This window comes from Pyxicephalus adspersus, chromosome 3 (genome assembly GCF_032062135.1).
Source record: "Pyxicephalus adspersus chromosome 3, UCB_Pads_2.0, whole genome shotgun sequence".
In the NCBI taxonomy this organism is placed as follows: Eukaryota; Metazoa; Chordata; class Amphibia; order Anura; family Pyxicephalidae; genus Pyxicephalus; species Pyxicephalus adspersus.
In genome coordinates, this window is record NC_092860.1 from 64,569,030 (window position 1) to 64,590,285 (window position 21,256).

At 38.2% G+C, this 21,256-nt stretch overlaps 1 protein-coding gene across 5 annotated transcripts in view; it reads right to left on the minus strand.

Moving 5' to 3' along the window:
- Nucleotides 1-2,907: 2,907 nt before the first annotated feature.
- Nucleotides 2,908-21,256, minus strand: part of FZR1 (fizzy and cell division cycle 20 related 1) — a 31,456-nt gene continuing 13,107 nt past the window's right edge. For all 5 annotated transcript variants that reach the window (XM_072404961.1, XM_072404962.1, XM_072404964.1 and 2 more), the window contains 9 exons: nucleotides 18,785-18,867; nucleotides 18,380-18,563; nucleotides 16,181-16,246; nucleotides 15,972-16,074; nucleotides 15,662-15,846; nucleotides 15,339-15,572; nucleotides 14,554-14,658; nucleotides 6,287-6,379; nucleotides 2,908-5,359 (listed from right to left, as the gene is read on the minus strand). In XM_072404961.1, the coding sequence (XP_072261062.1) occupies nucleotides 5,318-5,359; nucleotides 6,287-6,379; nucleotides 14,554-14,658; nucleotides 15,339-15,572; nucleotides 15,662-15,846; nucleotides 15,972-16,074; nucleotides 16,181-16,246; nucleotides 18,380-18,563; nucleotides 18,785-18,867 (1,095 nt within the window). In that variant the 3' untranslated portion in view covers nucleotides 2,908-5,317. The remainder of the gene's footprint in view (nucleotides 5,360-6,286; nucleotides 6,380-14,553; nucleotides 14,659-15,338; nucleotides 15,573-15,661; nucleotides 15,847-15,971; nucleotides 16,075-16,180; nucleotides 16,247-18,379; nucleotides 18,564-18,784; nucleotides 18,868-21,256) is intronic.

The window sequence follows — 21,256 nt, forward strand, 5'->3', positions numbered from 1 at the left end:
TTAGAAGGGGATACATTGACACAGAGTGATTAGAAGGCGATACATTGACACAGAGTGATTTTTTAGTATTTTGTTCAGAATCTTTTTTTTTCTAGGTTTTTCTCCTTTAAAATTGGGTGCGTCTTATAGGCCGGAGCGTCTTATAGTCCGAAAAATACGGTAACTAATCCATGTCACAATTCCACATCATACTTGCGTATAAAAAACAAAAAAAACAAAAGCCCTGTGGAAAAAATATATACCAAAATTCAACAAACATCAAATGCTTCCAGTGACAACCCAGCAATGCACTTTATCAGGGGAAGTCCCACAAGATTAGATATCCTCATTGTTCCCAAGTTATGCTGCTGGCGAGGACAGATATACAATGTGTAGATTTGTTTGCTAGTGGAGGTTTGTAAAAAAAAAAAAAAAAAATGAGTGTAAAATTATTATTTATCCAGCAGAGTTTCAACATTGACTTGACATCAAAGCCTCCTATAGATTATTTTAAAGATTAGATCAAACTTTATGTAATGATCTTTTTTGATTTTAGCTTTAAGGTTGAAATATCAACATTTTGAATTTTCACTGGAATGTACCATAAACTTTAAAATATGTGCAGGTGTGCAGATTTTACAGCCAACTTCTCTTCATATCTTGGTAGATTCATCAGTTATATATTCCATTATGTTCATCTTTATATACCTCAATACTAATAAAGTTAGGAAAAACAGTCTTAAGTCTCTGATTTGTACCTACTATTTACTTGATAAAGCTGCACATGATCCTTTGTGAACTACTTTCATTAAAATATTACAACGTGAGATATTGTGTTATAAGCTGTTGCTCAATTATTATACCTTTAAGCAAGTCAAACAATGCAAGCATAATTGTTAAAAAAAAAATCAGTTGGAGGTTAAAATAAATATTGTTTATTTGAAATATGCAAGGTGCCTGCCCTTCAGAAAATGCTTACTGACCTATTAAGATTAGCACAATGATTCTGCAATTTATGAATCATTGTCCACAAAACGATGCAGAAAATCTGACATAGCTTGTTTTAAAAGCTGCATGCCTTTTTCTGGCTTAGTATTGATAGATACCTGCAGATAATAAAAAGATTGTTTATATGATTTGATTGTAGAAAACCTATTGTAACACGACCATGTCCTGTAGTGAACGGAGGCTGGTGGTGTTCAAAGAAGCAAAAAAGAATTTGCATAACACTTATGGAATGTATTATTCTAGGCAGTAGGTGGTAATACTTTATGGTTTACAAGAGAATTATAATACATTTTCTAACAGCTGCAAATAAAACAAATATTTAGATGACTTTTTTTTGCTTAATTAAATTTTCACTAGTTTGGACCACCTTATTTTAGGACTTAAGTGTGTCAAGTACTTACTGTTTCTGCCTTTACTTAATCGAATTCGGAAAGACCTGTACTGGTGGAAACAGCTGGCATTTACGTGGTTTGGGAGGTGTAATGTGTTAAAAATGAGTGTTATGTCCAGGCTATTGTAAATACTACAGGCCCTCCCGATACGGGTTTCAAATTATACTGCGAAAGTTTCGCTCAGAATTCATAGTTTATTTGGCATTCCGGTACCCCAAGAATCAAAATGTCCATGTACTGAGACTCCCATATTTTATCACCAACCTTTACACTTGTCCAGACTACTGGATTGGTGCACAAATGCTAAATCCAAACTTTGGGTGGAATTGGAAGACGCATGTTCCGAAACCCTAATTGACTCACTGGTGTGGGCAGACATCGCTATGTCCAGACATCTTCTGATTGGTGAGACACTAAGAATAGTTTCCACATTTTTTACCACCCAGAGTAGTTACATGTCTCTCTCCGATCTTGGGCAACCTGGAGTTTCCTCCTTGATTCTCCGACCCGGTATTTCCTTCTTGGCGTAGACTTGGGAGTTTACAGAGCTATGCACTTTCTCCATAGTGGGGAATGGGCCCTTACCGACACTGCAATCTGATAATGAGCTGCCATCATTGTCCCCCTGGAGGCATATACAACTCTCCTATGTGTTGCGGTCCCTTCCAAGGGCTTGTTTATTCACCCGGTCCTTATTGCCTATTGAGTCTTTGTGTATTTCCATATGCACCCAGAGGGGCACACTTTCATATGTATACCAGACGTTGCTAATCATAGATGCCCGATTCTCCCTCATTTGTGTCTAAGTGGGAGGCTGAACTAAACATGCGCTTCTTAGACAAACAAAAAGACATGATGCATCTATATGTAATAGATATCAGGAGACTGGCTACCCACTGGTACAGGACACCTGATCGGCTTGCCAAGCTCTTTCCACATACTGACAGCATTTGCTGGAGATGTGGTATAGCTCAGGGCATGCTGCTGCATATTTTTTGGGAGTGCCCCAAATTGCAATTTTATTGAAACTCAGTGGCTGAAATTATCTTAAACTTAAGGATGTTGATATCAAAGCCAAACCAGCCCTGGCACTTCTTCATGTCTCTGACTTCTCGCACAAGGTGTACGAGAATTCCCTTTTGTGACATCTAATGAATTCTGCTAAAGCGTGTTTACCTGCTTGCCGGAAGAGCACCTCTCCCCAACTGTCAGTGGTTGAGAAAGGTAACTGATATCTATCATATGGAATTTATAATATCCACTGATTCCAAGAGAGTGGACAAATTTGTCCAGACTTGGTACCATTGGATACATTTCTCTACATCAGTGGAAAATAATGGGCTGTTGCAGCCCCCTTCACTATATGCCTCTGCTAACTAAATATTATACTTTTAGGGGTTAATGTATTGAATGTGAGTATATTTATGTAACTGATCGTATTTGTCCTCCCCCTCCCTCTTTTTTCTCTCCTTTCTATACACCCTTCCTTTTTTTACAAAAAAACAAATATGAAAATACTCAGGTTCCATTTGGTTATACACAATCCTGTTTATGGTTTTATTATTGCACTTTACATGTATTTTTGGTTGTATAACTTTGACCCATACTGTACGATTGTTTTATTTTTTGTATGAACCTTGTTGTTTTTTCACAATAAAAATTTTTTGGAAAAAAAGTATGCATTTCTTATGGCCTGAAAGTTGGAAAATGATATACCGTACCCCCTCACTGGGGAAAACCCACTTCAGATTGAAATTGAACCTGAATGTCAGGAGATTCACACTCAGTATCATACACCCACAACACAGGATCTGGAACACCCAAAGGTCACTTTCAGGGAATCCCAGCAACATCCAGTCCAACAGGATTTGTACATGGTTGATGATGGCTGTGCTGAATAGTGCATTTGAAGAGACAAGCCCATGCAGAGATAAAGAAAAGTCTTGACAGGAAATGGGAGTAGGAAAAAAATAGAGCTAACAAGAGTGTCCTTGCACAGCAACGCTGATGAAGAGATATTCACTCTCACAAGACTCTACAAAAAACAAAAAAAAAACAAAGCAGACTGGCAGTAGAACCCAAATGGTACAAACTTGGTATGCTCAGTGCATCAATGAATGAGAAAAAAAAAAACAGTTTTGACTGAGACCTGGAGCCCCTGCTTGTGGAGATTTTTAACTATATGGTCTGGATACTCAGGGCCGATATCGGGCGAGAATCTGGCGTGTGTACAGCGCCAGTAGTCCATCGTCTGAACGACCGCCCTGGCGGATCCATGGACGACTAACGATCCTAATGCAAGGGAAGGGAGAAAGCGCACAGGAGGGTGCCGCTTCGTCCCTCTGCATAGAGCAGAACGGTGTTGTATGTACAGCACTCATTCATGCATCATGCAATAATAGGCGTTGGAAAGGATTGTGCAAGATCCTCTCTAACAACTATTACTGCAGATTTTAGACAGCAAGTAAACAGTCTGTTTTTGGATGTTGGTAGGTGTTGTCTGCATGGTCTGATCTCACAAAACATACAATGTAGCATCTCAAGATGGAAAGTGCAAATGCATAAATATATATACATATAATTTCAGGGGTTGGCAGATCTGAGAGAAAAAGATAATCATGCTACCTCCAATTCTATATGAGGAAATACACGCTAAATGGAATTACTTGCCCCTAGGAAGAGGTAAATAAAAAAACAATATGATCAACTTGTATTATTACATATGTGATCTATACACATTTCGCTAAAAGGCCATCACACATCATGATAGTTTAAAATCACACAAATAAAACACAACAGTCACAGTTTAAAGTGTGATTTAAAAAAAAAAAAATACCGTAACATTTTTTAACTTTTGGTGAGAACAGAGGATTCCAAATTCCAATTTCAGATAAGACTTAACATTCTCAACACATATTTGCTTAAAATGTATGTCCGGCCATAACTTTTCATCTTGAATAGGGTAAGGGAAAACATTTTTGTGACTATGTTATAGAAATTTCTCCTTACTTTCTGACAAAAGTTTCATCAGAGAGGAAGTAAAAGCCAGGCAGGTGTTCTACCATTTTTTTTTTAACTTTATACAGGACAAAATAGTTTTGGTTGGACAAACACCTGCACCCTCCTTGTGTATTTAAAGACACAATAGTCTGTAAGAAGGTATTGCATTGAGATTAAGTGCTTCATGTTTGCAATTCCATGTTCTTCTTCCCAACAACGCCTCTGTTGTGCAAAACAATGCAACAAAATAAGGAGGACAATGCCAGGCAACTTTTCTGAATGATCCAAAACAGAACATTAAATTAACATTAAAATACTGAGCACCGACCATAAAAAGAAACTGCATAGAATTCTACATTTTGTAACAATGAAAAAAAACAAACGTTCCTTTAACATTCAAACAAATCCCTCTACAATCAACACCCACCCGCCATTTTTCTGCACTACAGAAATATTTACAAAATAAAAATCTAGGGTGAGAATATGTATGTTCAACTGCACTAGTGTAAACTCCATTGCATGCAAACAAGACAAATCAGTATGGATTTTTTCCATCTATACACAACAGAGCATGGTCCCAAAACATTTTGATGGCATCTCTACTTTAACTTACTGTCAGCTAAAGATACAGCAAATAGTTTTTTGTTTTAAATGTTAACCCGCAATAATACATACGCAAGGCTTTCTTTATGCACATTTACATACATTTATACAGAACACGGTCAATTGGGTTTGCTTATATCTGCTCCACTATATGGGAAACAGTGGTTACTTTATCACCCTTAGAGTAATGTAGATTTAATGCAGTGTATTTTTCCTCATCTTTATTACTCTTGTGTTAAATCTCAGCTCTGCACAGTAATCAGTCTCTTTCCTTAGTTGGATTGCAGCACTGGATTCGATAACCAGTGACTGTGAACATAGATAAAAAGGATTTCTTATCGTATCCTAGTGAACAAATTGAGAACGGAGACAGATTCCTAGGAGAAAAAAAATGCAATTTAAGTTTATACATATTGGTTTATTATTAGGTTTACTACAGGATATCCTAACACACATAGCATATGGGTGAAAAATATAAAACTAATGCTTTAGATGAAATGAAGAATTATATACCCTAAAACAGATTGTTAGGTTACTGCACATACCAATTCATCCACTAGGCTTGCCTGAATAGTGAGCTGTTAAGTTTGCCAAAGCTCCAGCACATTTACAGGATTCTACTGTAGCACACATTCACTTTCATTTACACATGGAGTTATTTCTTGGTGATCTGTGGCCAGGGTTTATATTAGTAAGAAGCATTTTCATTCAACAGCATTTTGACCCCATAGGTATAAGACTAAACAACTTTACACAGGGAAGACTATATGATCCACTCTCACATCAGTGTTCTCCCCAGAAATTTTTTTCAGCCAGGTGGTAGGAAGCTGTAGCCGGGTGGTAAAAAAGGGGGTGTGGCAAAACACGGCAAATTTAAGGAGGACACAGAGCACGGAGCAGCCTCACTGAGATCCGTGCATCCGAGGATGAGAGCTGCCGAGAGCTGGGCGGGGTATTCAAATCAGCCGGGCGGAGCAACCGGCTAAAAACCTCTGGGGAGAACTATGCACATGACCTTGAAAAACAGTGAAGTGCTTGTAACCACACTCACTTTTTTGCCATGATGTGTGAAGTACATCACACTGATAGGACTCAGCAGCAAAAAGTTACTTAACTGACAAACTGGGGGATTCATTTAGCATAGGCCATCTTGAAATACTTTTGTTTTAGCTAGTTGCTTTAGAGAAGCCCATTCATTTGAGAATAGAACAAAAATATATACTGTCTATATTCAGGGTCATCCAACAACACAACTGATTTAGCATGATTTGCTGTTACATATGATTATGAACAGTTACCCTTACCTTTGTTGACCTTGTTTTGCTAAAAACATTCCAGAACCTTAATGTTTCGTCACCGGCACCTGTAACAATGGCTTCACCATCAGGAGACATGGCCTGTTGAGGGATAAGAATTACAACATGGAAGGTAGTAGTACATTGTTTGTGCACATTCAAGTGGTCTAACCTCCATGCCAAATAAACAAAAAAAATTGAATACATAGGCAGTCTAGTGGCTCTCTGTATGACCAAAGGTAAACATTAAAACATACATATTTAAGTATATCTAAACCCAAGAAAAAATAAATAAAAAATAAAAAATAAATAAAAATAATTTACAGCTCATTAGTCCTTAGATATGGCAGCTGCTTTACTTTTCTGCATATAGAAGAGAAATATAATTGAATATCTGTTGGAGGGGAGGGGTTTGTAAACCTAATCAGGATAGCAGCCTAGCAAGTAGCATTGGAGTGGGGCCCCTAAGTTATACAAGTAAAGGACACATGTATAACCCTCCCCTAAAATTTCATTAGCATAGCATAATTAGCCCATCAAAACTCCCTGCTACACATAACTGTCCGCTTCCCTACCTTAAACCCTAATTTCTCTAGAACGAAGTGGTGAAGGTAAACAAAAATATAGGTGCACGTGGTAGACACTTGTGGTTAACACCCCCAAACTTTCTTCTCCATGGCATCATTACAACATAAAAAAAAATCTACCCAAAAAATGCATCTGTTACACATTATTGTACCCTTCCAGTACCTGAACCCCAATTTTAATGGTTTTTTATGTTCTAAAGATACCATAGTGATGAAATTTTAGGGGATGCTATCCACAGACTTTCACAACACATTTTCAGTTTCCTACACCTCCCCATTCCAGAGAAAGTGGGGTTCAAGTGTTAAAAGTGGGCAGTAATGCATAACAGGGCAGTGCGTTTTGATGGAGTTTTTCATGGTTTGATGAGCCATTGTGACTCATTTAAGGCAGTGACATTGCTATTATGAATTTGGACTTGAGCTCTGCCGTTTTCCTTTGTGTACACAGAGCTAAAAAAACGTGTTTAGTAAATCTGCCTTGTCTTTATATCCAGTTACCAACCCAGTGGCATCCTTTAAGGGGCCTACATGCTCAGATCTGATCTTTTTGCTATTAATATATTTGAACATTTTTGGGGGTTTGCCTTACTTTCCTTTGCAATCGGTCTTTCATTTTGAAGTTTTGCATATTTTATCTCCTTTTTACATCTTTTGTTATTTTCTTTAAACGTTTCAAACAATGAAGGTGATCCTTCATTTTTATATTTTTGGATTTTTACATTTTTTATGACTTTTAACATCAGATGTGAGCCACTTAGATTTTAATTTTAGCCTCTTAAACTTATTACCCATTGGAATATATTTTTCAGTGTGCTTTTGTAGAACAGACTTGAAACATTCCCATTTCTGTTCTGTGTTCTTTGAAGACAATATTGTCTCCCAGTCCAAGTCACAGACAGCTGCCCTTAATAATGGAAAATTTGCAGTGCTCAACCCAGAAATTTTTTTAAGCCGGGTGGGAAGAAATTGTAGGTGGGTGGCAGCCCCTTTATTGTGACCAAACTCTTTAGTAACCACCTAAAAACAGCGGGGTGGGTGCTGAAAAGTGCCGGGTGGTACGCCCAGCTAAAAGGGCCTGGGGAGAACCCTGTATTAGATTCACACATTTTCTCCCTTTTGCTGTTCCTGTAGTACCATTACTCCAGTCAATGTCAGGGTAGTTGAAATCTCCCATGATTAAAACACTTCCACTTTTTGCTGCTTTTTCTATATGTGCTAGTTGTTGATTTCTATTTCTTCCTTAGCACTGGGGGGCCTATAGCAGACTCCAATCATTAATTGTGTGTTATTCAACCACACAATTAACTCCACCCATAATGCTTTAACCTCATTGCTTGTTCCATCTGCAATTTCTTCTTTCACATTCACCTTTAGATCACTTCTCACATTTAGATAGTCACCACCACCCTTTCGATTGACTGAACAAAGCCAGGATTCAGCAATATCAACTAAGTCAAAATCCTCCTCACTCATTAATGCTTCCAACTCCCTTATCTTGTTTGCTAGACTTCCAGCATTGGTGAACAGGCTCTTTAAACCATTGCTGCTTTTACCATCGCCGTTTGCCAAATCCTTTTGTTTTTTAACACAATTAGTACTGCACAATCCAATGATTCTTAGTAACATGGGAAAATCCTTACAAGTATCCATAACCCTCCCCCAACTATCCCCAATCCACCCTCCACTAGTGTCTGACCCCTTTCTGACACCTTATTTAACTGTCCCACCCTCCTCTGTCCTAGTTTGAATATCCCTCCACCATTCCCCTAAATCTTTCCCCTAGCACAGCAGACCCCCTTTCATTTAGGTGCAAACCATCTCTGGCATACAGGTTGTACCCCAATGAAAAGTCAGCCCAGTGCTTTATGAACCCAAACCCTTTCCTTTTGCACCAGGACTTAAGCCATGCGTTTAGCCGTCTAAGCTCCCTCTGCCTTTCCTGTTTTGCGTATGGCACAGGCAAAATTCCAGAGAACATAGCCTTGGAGGTCCTTTTCTTCAGCTTGAAACCTAGTCCCATAAACTGATTTTTAAGGATCCTCCATCTATATTGTCATTGGTTCCAACATGGACCAAGGCAGCTGGGTCCCGTCCAGCCCCTCCCAGTAGTTTGTCCACTCGGTCCACCACATGCCGAACCCTGGCACCAGGGAGACAGCAAACCATTCGGTTTAAGGGATCCGGGCAACAAACTATTCTATCCAACGTCCTTTTCTGGGTGCCCCTACCAATCCCACTAGTTACATTAACCCAACTCTCTACATGTTCATCCTGACTAACCTCTCCACCCTCCACATCTAAGCTAATTGACTATGATCCATTCAAAGGCTGCTGATAGAGGTGGGCTGGGGCGGCACAGCAGCCGGGCGCTCCCCCTACCAGAAAATGGCTGGGGAGAACTATGAAGCATTTGTATTTCATTACTTTTTCATGTGGAGATTTTACTTTATTTTATGTTTTTGATCTCTATTCATTCTCCAGGGTTTTTGCTTCTACCCACCACATCACTTGCTTTCCCATATTCCCTCTTCTTGTTCAAAATGTTAGCCATGAGGGATTCCCTCATGGTGGCTCAGAGGTTAGCACTCTGGGTCCCAGGTTCGGATCCCGACCAGGACACTATCTGCATGGAGTTTGCATGGAGTTTGCTCCCCGTGTTTGCGTGGGTTTCCTCCAGGTACTCCAGTTTCACACATTCCTAAACATGCAGTTAGATTAATTGGCTTACTCTGAAAATTGACCTTAGACTGTATTAAAAACAAATGACTATGGTAGGTACATTAGATTGTGAGCCACTTTAAGGGACAGCTAGTGATACGATATGGACTCTGTATTATGGTTCCGCTGTATAAATAATGTGTAATAATAATAATAATAATATTAATAATTCCCCTTTCCCTGCCAATGTTCCTACTTACTGACTGATTTTGTTTCATCAAATGTTGTTCTATTAAATAGTAAACTAGTAATTTCTAGTATTTTACGCAATTTTTCCTGTTTTTCTTATCTTAGAGCATTGTGGTCATGCTCTACCAGTTGGAAAAGTTAGGCTTTTTTACTACAGTATTATGGTATTAGGAGATCGGAAACCTACAGGGGTCAGCATCTTCTACACTTCCTTATCTCAAACCTGATGACAGCGTTAAACCTCCCTCCTAGCTCAACGCGTTGCATTGAAAAAGTTGAAGTCGCCCTAATACTAACCAACATCTTTGCCCTGTCATTGTTAAATATTTTCATTATGCAAACAAGGAATATATTCTTGGAGCTTACAGGAAAACAGGTCACACCTGGAACCCCCATGACAACTCCAACCACCTCCCCACCCTCCTTGCTGGCAAGTGAAAAAAAACAGTCTCACTTGAAATTCATTTACAGGAATGTTGTGGGCATAAACAGTCCTCAGAAATGCAAAAGGGTACTACTACATCTCAAGAAACAAACCCCTGACATGTGTTTCTACAGGAGACATATTGAGCCCCCTGGATTGGTGATGTAATTTATACAAATTATAGAATCAAAATGAAAGGTGACGGTTCATTTTCTATGTTCAGCTTATGCCCCTAACATTAACTCTTCCCCTTTTTTTTTTTACTAGTTTACGGAAAAAGATTTTGGAGAGTTCCTATACAAATCTAGTATTGGCAGGCAATCTTAACACAGTTGTTGACCCCACACTGGACACAAACTTTTGAGTAATTAACCTGAGGTCCCCACCACTGAAATGCTTGTTTCTGCAAAAACCTTTGGTTGACATGTGGTGTCTTCTTCATCCAACTGAGAGGGACTATATACATTAGTCAAAAGCACATTCCACATTTTTCAGGACTGATTTTATGCTTTGGCGGAAGGACAGCTCTCCAGGGTATTGGAGGTTTCTATTGACTTTCTGATCATACTCTTTTGTACCTCCAATTAAGATTGCAGTGACCTATCTGGAGATCGTTCTTGTGAAGACTTACTGCCTTCCTAGGCAGATCCCCCTCATTTAGGGCCTAATTTCAATCTAATTGGGCGAATGGATTGATGATAATCTATGCCACTGGAAAACCCAAATTCTTTTGTGGTGTACCATGAAGGTGGCAATGATGGGCCATAATATGACATTTACCTCACAGCAGAATTGGGAATATTACATACAATACAACACCCTCTGGGAAAAAGTCACTCAAGCATAGAGACGCTATCTTCATCACAATGACTTGGATGCAAAGAAATTTTGGCAGGAGGCGGTAGTCCAACTAAATTCCCATGTTGCCTCCCGCATCCGCTCCCTATACTAAACACAAATTCTATCGATTGAGGGAACACAATTGGCACTGGATTATTCTGTTTAGCTTACCCATTTGGCCCTAGGCCCCACATACTTAAGGTAAAGGACCCCTTTACTTAAATTACTTAAACAGCCTATTTGGAGATATTGTCTGCTTTTGAAAAATACTATCAGCAATTGTACTCGGCTGAAAATTTTCAACCTGATTTACTCTTGCATTTGTTGGAAAGAGCCAAACTACCCAAATTCTCCTCTGCAAGTAGAGAATATCTGAATGCTCTGGTCTCTGAAGCAGAAGTTCTTCGCACTATAGGATAGGAAAGTCTACTTCTTACTGAGGTTTAAAATGACATCAATGACATGCCCCATACCCAGACTTTAATGAAGCCTATACCACAATGATCCATACACCAGGGAAAAATCCTGATTTCTTAAAACTCAAACTGCGACTAAAAATCTCTAACAAAATGAATGGCAAACAGATTACAGACCTTTCTCCCTTCTACTTTGACTAAACATCAGCTGGGATTTGTTTTGAACAAACACTCCACCATAGGTATTTGAGCAGCTATTATAGCAACTGTACAAGCCACCCAGCATCCCCTCTCCGGGTCCATGTTATTGAGCTTGGATGCGGAGAGGGCCTTCAATAAAATCAAATTGCCTTTTCTGAAGGCTATATTGTCTTATAGAGCCTTCGGACAGACATTTTTCTTTTACATACAATATATTTATCACTGCCCATCTACTAAAAAAATTATCAATGGTAATTTATCAGGCTGCATCATAATGTCCAGGGGTACTAGACAGGCATGCCTCCTTTCCCTAATCCTGTTTCTTGAATCTTTACCAGAATTCATACTATCAACCTTGACAAATCTTTTCAATTTATTTCAAGTACTCTATATAAAACCAGCATGGAGTGGACAGTACCCTTTCATATGATGTAAGATAAGATACATTATCTAGGAGTCTAAATTACTAAGAACACTTTTAAACTGTACTTTCTAAATATATTGCTGATCATTAAAGCATCCTTCAGACTTTACTCTTGGTGGTCAAAATGTCAGATCGTCAAATTATTTACAAAATCTTTCATAAATTTATATGGGGTGGTAAAAAGAGCCAGGCTCGGCTTTTCTGTTCTCCAACAGCCAACGCTGAATGGGGGTCAGCAACTATCTTGCTTTACATTAAAAATTGGTTCTGACATTTGCACGTATGTGAGACCTGCTCCCAGAGGAAGTTACCTCTACTCGCATACTATACTCTTGTTGGCAGATATGGCATAAAATCAGAGGACAACATCTTCTGAATAGTCATTCACCGCTTTTCTTACCCTTATGGGGCAATCACTTTTCCCATCTAACATATTCCTCAATAATACAGCTATAGCCTGCATTCCAAACTATAACAATACAATTGTTAGTGAACATGAATACAAAGCACCTTCTTCAGTTTAAAGTAGTGGCAACTAAATACCCCTTTTTGAGATTGGCAATGTACAGGTAGTCTCCGGATTAAATGTGAGATAGTCACTGTAGGTTTGTTCCTACGTTGAATTTGTTTGTAAATCAAAACAGGAACGTTATTTTAATAAATGCAAATAGGACAGATGTTTGTCTCAAAATATTATTAGGCAGCGTGGTGTCAGTTACTGTATAAAATCCTTACTGAGAGTTAATCACAAACAAAGCAAAAAAAAAAAAAAAAACACCTTATGGAGCCTAGACATTCATTATGACATACGGTTTAGGGGATATGAAGGTTTATACACAGAGAGCTGTAAGGCTGAGGAATGTATCATGCTGCATTAATACACACTGCTCTGATGATGTCATTACATACGCCCACTGGGCGGAGACATTGTTTGCACAATGTTTTTTTTTTTTTCTCCAAAAGACTCGGCACAGCTATGAGAGAGGGAGGGAAAGCCTGTGTCCTGATCTCCTCATAGCTGTGCTGTGCTCTCTTCACTCCGCCCGGCTCCAATCAGCTATCAGCTCTTATCAGCGAGAATGGACCGAGCAGAGCAACCTCTCTGATGTCCTTTCAGAGCTGCTAAAATAATGTGCCGGGCAGAATAATCACAGCAGGTGGGCGGCCCGCCCCCCAAAAAACAGGCTGGGGAGAACTATGCATCCCCCTTCCCTCCAAGGCTCTGTCCTGCACATAAACGAGCAGGGAATTTCAGGGAATTTTGTCTGTATGTCCAATGTCCTTAACTATGGGACTACCTGTATATCCTAATGCAACTGCAATCTTATAATTCAAATGTGCTAAAATCTCAGTCTGCAAATGATTAGAAAAAAACCCTGGATTCCCTACTCTTAATGCAATAAAAATTAAAAAATTAAAATTAAATTAAAAAGATTAAAAGGGCGATAAAAAAATCTACAAAAGGGTTAGAATAGCCTTAGGTTATACTACTAGGAGAGTAGACCTTGTAAAATGGTAAGACCACTTACCTGCAAAATTGCGGATATTCTAAGTGACTTCTTAAGAGCACAGACAATCTACCATGTACAGGGAGATGTCTCAAAGTTTTCTGTGGTGCACATTTTCCCACACCACGCCTATCCTATGGGCTATAGCTACTCTTCCCATTGTCCCAAATATATATGGGAACAGGCAGACTTATGTCATGCTTTTTGGGATTGTCCAAAAATAAAACGGTTTTGGGGATTAGTGTCTAACTATGTCACCTCCTATTTGGTCATTTATGTACCCCTATTCCCCGAACAGGCCATCTTAGGAACATTCACAAATTATTAATATTACCACATAATATATAGCGCAAACATATTACGCAGGGCTGTACAAAGTCCATAGTCATATCACTTTCTATCCCTCAAAGGGGCTCACAATCTAATTTCCCTACCACAGTCATATGTCTTCAATACAGACTAAGGTCAATTTTGGGGGGAAGCAAATTAACCTAACTGCATAATTTTGTTTGTAGGAGCAAACCAGAATACCAGGAGGAAACCCATGCTAACACAGGGAGAACCAGCAAGCTCCATGAAGATAGTACCCTGGCTGAGATTCAAACCTGGGACCTAGCACTGCAAAGGTCAGAGTGCTACCTTTGGACCACCGTGCTGCCCACTGAGGCTCAGAGGTACCATGGGAAGTCATATTTTATTATCTATAGTCTCTTTGGAGACAAAAAAAAAAAAACTATTCAAATGGCTGGACTCAGATGACTGCCAATAATCCCCCAGTGGTCTTACAAGTTGATAGTAACTTATTCTTCCTCTATGTATCATCTTCAATTGCCTAAGTATTTTTATCATGGTTTCTTTTTAATTTACTGTAAATTTGAAAAATACATTGTATGTATTGTTTATTTTGTGCATAACCTCAAATAAAAATATACCAAAAAAAAAAAATTTACTGTTGGGAAATGTACTTACAAGATAAAGAACTCTGTAGGAATGTCCAGTGAGTTTTGCCACTTGTGTTAGAGATGGGTATTTCCATACAAGTATCTGGTTTTGAGAGTAGCCATGAGTGCTTACCTGTCAATTAAAGTAAAAAAATATGGGGCTACAATAATAAGAAAAACACATTTGAGGCAATACTTGTTTTTTTTTTTTGCAATTTTGGTACATTGATTGAAACTACTAAGCCCTTAGGTTTTAGTACTGCAAAAAATGCAACCCAATTTCGTTATCAGTCCCTTGAAACACACATTTTTAAACATACCTTAAATTTTCATGATTTTTGTTTTGTAGTAAAAAAATAAATATCTACATTTGTGGCAAGATTAAAGTGACACTAAAGTTTGGCTCCCTTCTCTTTTTCAGGGTTTAGGATTTTCAGCCATTGTAATTGTTACAGATTGGGACAATGTTACTCCCACACATGCAAATGGGAATTAATTTACCCCTGGCATTCAAGGAATGCTGAGAACAAACACAAATCTGTGCATGTGCAGCAGAATTTATTTTGTTGCAACATGCTCTCCATCTCCACTCACTATAACAATCAAACACTACTTTTTTGCTAGACTGCAGAATATTTGCCTACCCAGATACAGAATGTTGTCATGCGACAGTGAGGCTGCATAGCCTAAGTAAGGTAAGAATAAAACAAGGGAGCAGGGGAGTAAATGAAAGTTGAATGCAGCTCACACTGTCTCTTCTAAAGTATAGGATACCTTTATGGAAAAAAAAAATTCAAAGCTTTTTAAACTTACAAGTTCATTAGCATGCTTTGACCAGGCCAGATTGCAGACTTGTGAACCCGTGTCAATGCACTGTAGAGGTTGACCAGTAAGGGTATTCCAAAATCTGATACAACGGTCAGCAGTTCCTCCTCCCGACGCAAGCAGACCATGTTGGTGAGGAGACCAAGCAATTGCTTTCACTGCAGCCAGGTGCTCTGTGTATTGTTGGACAGGTGTCAAGCTTGAGTGATTCCACACCAGGAGCTGCAAGAAACAGAAAGACCCTTCAAAAAAACCATAAATTTGGTCAACTGAATAATCAATTAACAATATAGCCATGGCACATATTATACCTTGTTGTCATTTCCACCTGATGCAAGCAACTGATGATCAGTGGACCATTTGAGGCCACATACTTCCTGCCTGTGACCCTGTAACCGTCTTTCAGATTGCACAGGTGGAGTACGTATATCTCTCTGTAGAATCATACGGTCTCTACTCCCAGAGGAAAGTTGATCTGCATTCCAAGCAAGGGCCCCTAAAAAAGAAATAGGTGAACAGTGGTTGTAGATGTAGTGATGAAAGTAAAATGTTTTATGTTAAACAATGACTACTCAATGCATTAACTAAAAGAAAAAATGCCTTGAAAAAACAACATCTTACCTACTCTAGCTGTGTGTCCTTCCAAAGTGGACAGTTTCTTCCCTGCTGATGCATCCCAAATCTGCACAAAACCTTTATGTGTACCCACAGCTACCAAATTTCCCTGGAAATAAAAATATTAGTTAGAATAGATGTTTCTTATTGTAGGAGTTTTAAATGCCTTCCTTCTTTGCCTCAAACTCTTTAATATTTTAGATAATCTTACTCACTCTCTCAGACCAACCCACTGATGTTACGGAGTCCCCCTCCACAGATAAGTCACAGAGTCTTGTCACCTGAAATAAATGATGACATATAAATGTCTTATACAGTATGAGCTATAACAGCTCAACAAAATTTTTTTTTCCACTTGCCAAGGATTTATCAATATATTTAGTGTATTTCAGGTCTGCTGAATCCAGAAATGACATCAGTTTAATTGAAATGGCTCTAGTTCGTGATACAGGAATCGGAATAGACGATTTTACCAACAAATGTTAACAGAATATTATTATCAATCTTTATTTACACCCATGTTTTGCATTTTAAAAAATAAATGTAGCATTATTTTCATGAAACTTTTATTTGCCTTCTTTTTATTCATACATTTTCTTTTTACAGAAATAGGAGTTCTTCAAGAAGAAGTTGTTTAAATGACCCCAATGTATTTTGCTACATTTGTGGTGAATATTCTCAACAAAAACAGAAAAGAAACATTACAGAATTTGTGAAACAAACATATCTTGCATATTTTGATATTAAACTGGGGGACCAAGATAAGTATTGGGTTCCCCATATGGTATGCAAAACCTGTGTAGCGTATCTACGTCAGTGGAAAAGTGGAAAACTTAAAAATGTGAAATTTGGTGTACACATGGTATAGCGAGAGCCCAAAAATCATCATGATAATTGGTATTTTTGTGCTGTGAATGAAAAAGGTTGCAATCGTTACAAGAAAAACAAGTGGGAGTACCCTGATTTGGAATCAGCAAAATGACCTGTGCCGCATGGTGCTGATGTTCCCATACCGGTGTTCAGTACACTCCCTTATATTCCTGTATTTGACATAGAAGATATACAGGGATTGGAGTGTAATCCAGGAGTTAGCAGTGGAAGTGAATATGAAGGAATTAAATATTAAAATAACACTTTATGGGACGAGAGAGGTGACACCATATGTCAGTGAAGATGGAGACTTTGTGTACTGTTGTAACATCACTGGACTACTAGCCCATATGCGAGTACCAGAATACCGAGCAGAAGGCTGGCGGCCTTTCATAGACAGTTACACTCGAAGTTTGAAATCTGTTTTACTGCATATTGGCAACTGCTATACATCAATTCCAAATGGTCACTCAACAAAACCTAAAGAAGAATATGAAAGTAATAAAATGGTCTTACAAAAGCTTTGCTTTCATGGACACCAATGGTCCATATGTGTTGATTTAAAAATGGTGAACTTCCTACTTGGACAGCAAAGTGGATACACAAAGTACCCATGGTTCATCTGCTTGTGGGATAGTGGAGCAAAGCAGGATCACTGGAAAAAAGTGACATGGCCCCCAAGGGAAAACATGAAAAAAGGTATAGCGAACATTAACAAGCCAGTGGTTGACAAAGAAAAAAAATTCCCCCTCCACTACACAATGTTGGGAATAATGAAGCAATTTGTTAGAGTTTTGAACCAGAACGGTGCTTCAAATACATTTGTAGATTCTTCCATGGATTGAGTATTGAAAAATTAAAAGCAGGAATCTTTGATGGACCCCATATTCAGAAACTGATAAATGATTCAAATTTCACAAGTTACATGACTGATACTGAAGCTTCTGCCTGGCACAGCTATGTCATGGTTGGGTAACCATAAAGCAGAGAACTAGTACAAAACTTGCTCTTAAACTTTAAAAATTGGGGGGCTACTATGAGCATAAAGGTACACCATCTCCATAGCCATTTGCAAAAACTTGCAGAAAACCTTGGCGATTTCAGTGAGGAACAAGGGGAGAGGTTACATCAAGATAGAAAGGTGATGGAAGAAAGGTATCAGGGCAGATGGGATAGACAACGTGATTGTTCTGATCATCAGCATAAAAGGAGATCCTACAAACAAGAGTTTTTCAATGACTTCTTTGTGATTAGTTCTGTAAATATGCTCAATATAGAATATATTGACATTAAGTATTTTAAAAATTTAATTTTGTATACGTAGGCATATCTAGTTAAATTTTGCTTAATTTTCAAGTTTCATTGGTTTTCTATGAGGTTATTATTGAGGTCATTATTTCAAAAACTAGAGCCAATTTAACAAAACAAATACCATATTTGGAATCTGTGCATCAAACATAAACCTAAAATTACTTTAATCTGTTTGGCAAGAAAATGTTTGTTGACCAGTGTAATCAAATGCACAACCAATGGTTTTTACTTACCTGGCTAGTGCATGCACTCCACAGATACACACAGGTTCCAAGTCCTACACTTAGGACGTTGAGAGATGACCAGTCAACTAGATTGAGATAAAAATCATCTTGCAACTCAGGGGCATCAAGCACCTTGAACGGAATTTTGGAAATCTTGCGGGTTGGCTTTCGTGGAGACCGCAAAAGCTTTTGACTGCATATAAAAAAAGCATAGGCCTCTCTGGTCAAATATTTTATATATTATTTTATATATATATATATATATATAAATATATTATATTTATATTTTCCTAACTGATTTATTTATGAGATTTTGAACAGATGTTCCAAACTAAAGAGACTTTTTGTATATATACAATGGATAGGTTTGTAATGGAAATCTGTAAAGTAGGAGTTTCAGAAATTACCATGTACCTTTTATTGCTTACAGGTGACAAAGAATAAGGAGACACATCATTCCCATCATCTGGACTAGATCGCTTGGAACTCAAGGAATACTGAAATAATAAAACAGACATATCATAATAAAATAAACAGACTTAACTTAGATGCAAATGCTAACTGAATGATATTTAGCTTAGTTTAAGTATCCTGTTTCAAACAACTGTTCTTCTTTTTTTTTTTTTTTTGCATCTCTGCTTTTTTTTTTTTTGCATCAGTACTGCTGATTTCCTGCATTCCCTTCCTGTCTACATGAATACACTTCAGTGATGGCTGAACAGCATTTTTACAGTAACAGCAGTGTCTCATGGCAGCCACAACAGTCACTTGTGGTTTCCTATAACAGAGTGACAAGTCTATTTCATATATAAAAGTATAAAAAACAGAGAAATATATATGTATGTGTGTGTTTTTCCACAGAACTGAACACGCACACCAGCAAATATATTAAAATCACTTAAAAACAAATCCCATAAAACTACCCATATGTTACTAGCATAACAAAAAAAACAAAAAAAACCAAAAAACCAAGGCTGCTTGAATGTAGGATTGCTTTCTATTATTGAACACGTCCATTACCTATGAACGAATACTCTAGGGTATTAAGAATAGGTTGAATGGATAGAATAAGGATGAAACACATAGCCTAAGCTGAAGTCCATATGGTCTATATGTGGCAAATCCTTACAGGTGCTGGTTTAAATAGGATACTGAAGTGGCATTGTCGAAAAATACTTGAATGTTTTGAACAGTAATGAACCTGAAAGGAACACCTTTCTGACTGCTAACAATTCTCCCATATTGGAATAGGACAGACTGTGTCCTTGGAACAAATTCTCTGCACAAAGAGTTACCCCCCCCCCCCCCATCACTAAGAAATTAAGTCTTACCAACCACTACCAGGGAATGTTGCATTTGAAAGGATGTGGATCCTAGGTCTAGAGACAACTATCGTCAATCCCATGAAGGGAGAGGAAGTGTTTGTAAAGACTTGAAAAAAAACTTGGTCCAGGTAACCCCCGTTATGGTAACAGTCATCATGACAAAAAAATGTTATCAAATTTCACCACTTTGTCTTGTGTTAATAACATCTTTTGTGTTACAACATAGTGGTCTGGTAGCCCAAGAAGACTATAGTTTGCATTTTTCCGCTACCACAGGCTTCCTAAAAGTTGAGCTGACCAGGTGTAAGTTTTCTAAAAGCTTTTCTTCTGACTGAGCATATGAAAGAATGCTACATAGACACATAGATGAAACGCTTTTGAATCATAAATGTGTCATCACCTCTGCTAAAACCTTGGTGAAGATTTTTGAAGCTGCACAAGCCATGGTACAAAGGTCATGGTTCTGAATTGGAAATGGTGAATTCCTCACCCAAAAACACCAGGAAGCTAAGAAATTCCTAATACATTAGAACATGTAAGTACATGACCTGGAGGTTCAATGTTATCATAATGGAGTCAATGTTATCATAATGGAGTCCTTCAAGACAGACGGGTAAAATTAGAAAATGTCCTTCATCTTGAACTTTTGTTTTCTAAAATTATTTAGCTTCTTCAAATTTATTATCATTATAACTTTTAACTGAAGACTTCTGTAATACAAATGTGTATGCTAAAATCCCCTGAAAATGTTGTTCCTCTGGAACCTGGGCAATTGCTTCCTAATATTTAAAGTTTTGACATTTCAAAAGAGATGTTCCTTGTATAGGATCTCTTCGGAAACTCGTAAGTGAATGGCTTGTAGGGGTGGGGGGTTAAAAGATACAATACCTTCACCTTAGTTTAAAATGAAGGTGTATGCTGCCATTGTGGATAAAAAATAGCCAGCTTCCCCCTTACACATTTGGCCTCACTAAGATTCTTAGAAACTGGAGACTGAAGGATCAAGATTGCCCTTTTATCTGCCCTTACTACAGAGCAGGAATTATTTCAGTTTTCATTAAAACATTCTTAGGAGAAGAAGTCTAAGCTGTAGTAAATTTAAATATCCACTCGTTACAAAAGAGTTTGGGGTGCCCTACAGGTAACTTAGTATTACAGTTCCCAGAAGGCTTCCTGGGGCTGCTTCCCCCCCTAGCAATAATCCCTAGTGTGACTTGGGGTGGATTTTACATGCAAAAAGCGGTAACCCTGAGTAACACCCAGGGTCGCTTTTAACTAAAAAAAAAAATCAAAAAACCCACTTACCTTGCTCCGTCGCTGTCCCCCAGCGTCCTACTGGTCCCCGCAGGTCCTGGGGACATGTCCTGTTCCTCCAGTCTTCAGCCGCGAAGTGCAGAAACAAGATCTACAGGGTTTCCCGGTGACATTGGTACATGTGTCAGTGCGGGCGGGAGGATTGGCGGGAAATTCAAATATTTGTGTATTGGATTTAATACAAAAATAGCTGTTTTGAGTCCAATACAAGGAAAAATATTTATATAATATATTTAAAACTATATTA